Consider the following 2,500-nt stretch of genomic DNA (forward strand, 5'->3'; position numbering starts at 1 on the left):
AGATGTAAAAGAGTTTTTGTCTCGGAGACGAGAATAACATGGACTATCGAGTTAAACACAGTTGGAGGTTCGTAGAGTCGTCTTCTGTGTGTGATTGTGTTTGTGTTTCTCTGTTTATAGAAACATACTGAAACCTACACACCCGTTTTGAATTAACTGTGATGATAATGGTACTACTAGTCGCAGTAGTAGTATTGGCAGTACTAATAGTTATGGGGTAGATAAAAGTCATCTTTAGATTAATAGTAACAACAATAACAATGAAAATAATTTTAAAAATCAGGATACTAACTACAACAATTATATAGATATTTAAAAAAATAGAAAAAGTGGCCAGTACTCACGCGAAGGATCCACGCCCTTCAGAGGCGGGCACGGCAGTCGAGACACTGTGCCGGCGGGCGTGGGTGGCCAGCAGAGGATCTTGTCCCAAGTGGCGTTGCACCAGCCATCTGCGGGCGGGGAAAGGGAACTTAATGGATGCCATTAGCTCTTAAGAATAATGGTGTTGTGATGAAGAAATACCTATTAGGGCCGAGTAGAGAGAATATATATATATATATATATATATATATATATATATACATACATATATATCTGTATATATGTGTGTGTGTGCGTGTGAAAGAGGGCAGAAATGCAAATTTTACCTCCCTGACCGAGACTCGATTCCGGGTCGTCAGAGTGACAATCCCGGCTATTAACCCAATAGACCACGCGACCTACTAAAAGAATTTTCTAACCAGATGCCTTACAACCATCGTGGAAGTTATCTATATACTCTTAGCAGAGCAGTGATATCGAGGTTTTACAGACAATTCCCGTAGGTACTCGACAGCAATGAATTAGAAATTCAAGTCACAAATCAGGTTACCGAGGTTATATCTATGTGAGAAAGATGGTAGAATGCAGTAACGCATGTAATATAGAAATACAAATTTTACCTCACTGCCTGAGACTCGATCCCGGGTCATCAGACTGACAATCCCGGCTATATTAAATGCATATACATATACATGTATATGTATATGCATATACATATATATATATATATATATATATATATATATATATATATATATATATATGTATATATATATGTATATATATATATATACACACACACACACACACACACACACACACACATATATATATATATATATATATATATATATATATATATATATATATATATATATATATATATATATATATGTATATGTATATATATGTTTGTCTCTCTCTCTCTCTCTCTCTCTGCATATCTTCTGTATGCCATCATTCATATTCCTCTAACAGGCTTTTGAATAACAAAACCTTTTTTCATTTTACTTTCGGTTGGTTATCTTAGCGTTTCTTCTCTTTATCAGTATCACCGTATTCCATAGTTAGCTTATTACATTTTTTCTATTATATTTTACTCACTACTTATTTGTCTTTTTACTATTTACTATTTAGTTGTTTCATTTGCGCTCACAACTTTGCTCTCCCATGTATCTGCATGAAGGATAACCATGTTGCGTATGTATTATCAATATCATTATTATAGTCATCATCATCATTAGCATTATCGTTATTGTTGTTTTAGTTATCATTATCATTGTGACAACAGCCTAAATATTTACAGTCACAGAAATCACAACTGCATCATAGCTCGTTCAGAATGTATGCCTTTCTTCACACACACACAACAAAAGTAGCTATGGCTGACTCACACAGTCGCCTCTTTACAAAATGTTTTCCTGCAGCTGCATTGGACATCAGTAAGACGACTGAACATTAATTAGATCATTCCGGCCATTCTACTTTCATTGATTTTTTAATTTCTATTTTTCTTCTCTATAGTTAATTCTAAAGAATCAGGCCGAGTGACTTCCGTTTCCGAGGTGCGCTCCAAATCTGTCGCAATGTAACGTTTCTCGTCAAGATGACCTTTGAGAGACGGTGAGTCGGCGGAACAGGTCAATTGAATCAGTCAGTCACGAGTGGGCTGGGAGAGCGTCTGCGCGAGTCAAATGAATAACGTTGAGCCAAGCAAAGGATCGATCGATCACGGGGTGTGTGGGGGTGCATGCATTGTCTTTATAAACTGCGATGATTGAGTGACTTCGTTGTGATTGAATAGTGAATCTTGTATACGTGTGAAAATAAAGTGTGTAGGTGACCTGGCGACCAGTGACTCTCTGTATCTCTAGACCAAAGGATATCTTCATTGTAAAGTGAAGCACCTCTTTAAGAGTCGACTGATGAAAAAAAAAAGAAAAAAAAAAAGAAAAAAAAAACACTAGTTAATCTCAACTTCAATCATGATAATGGCAATCATTATTATTCTTATGATTATCATCATTATGACTATTATTATTGTTATAATTAAGTTTATTATCATTATCATTTTTCCTATCATCACCATAACCATAACCATCACCACCACCACCATCAATCAACATAATCCATATCAATATCATCATCATTATTATCATTACTGTTATCGCTTTTA

General features: G+C 35.2%; 1 protein-coding gene across 1 annotated transcript in view; it reads right to left on the minus strand.

The window, feature by feature from the left end:
- The window catches only part of LOC122258076 (PDF receptor), a 212,482-nt gene that overhangs the window by 107,949 nt on the left and 102,033 nt on the right, over positions 1-2,500 (minus strand). The window contains exon 3 of the mRNA XM_086546060.1: positions 345-452. Within this exon, the coding sequence (XP_086402186.1) occupies positions 345-452 (108 nt within the window). The remainder of the gene's footprint in view (positions 1-344; positions 453-2,500) is intronic.

Source organism: Penaeus japonicus, unplaced genomic scaffold (genome assembly GCF_977035675.1).
Source record: "Penaeus japonicus unplaced genomic scaffold, GWHDUDI00000001_assembly GWHDUDI00000017, whole genome shotgun sequence".
Classification (NCBI taxonomy): Eukaryota; Metazoa; Arthropoda; class Malacostraca; order Decapoda; family Penaeidae; genus Penaeus; species Penaeus japonicus.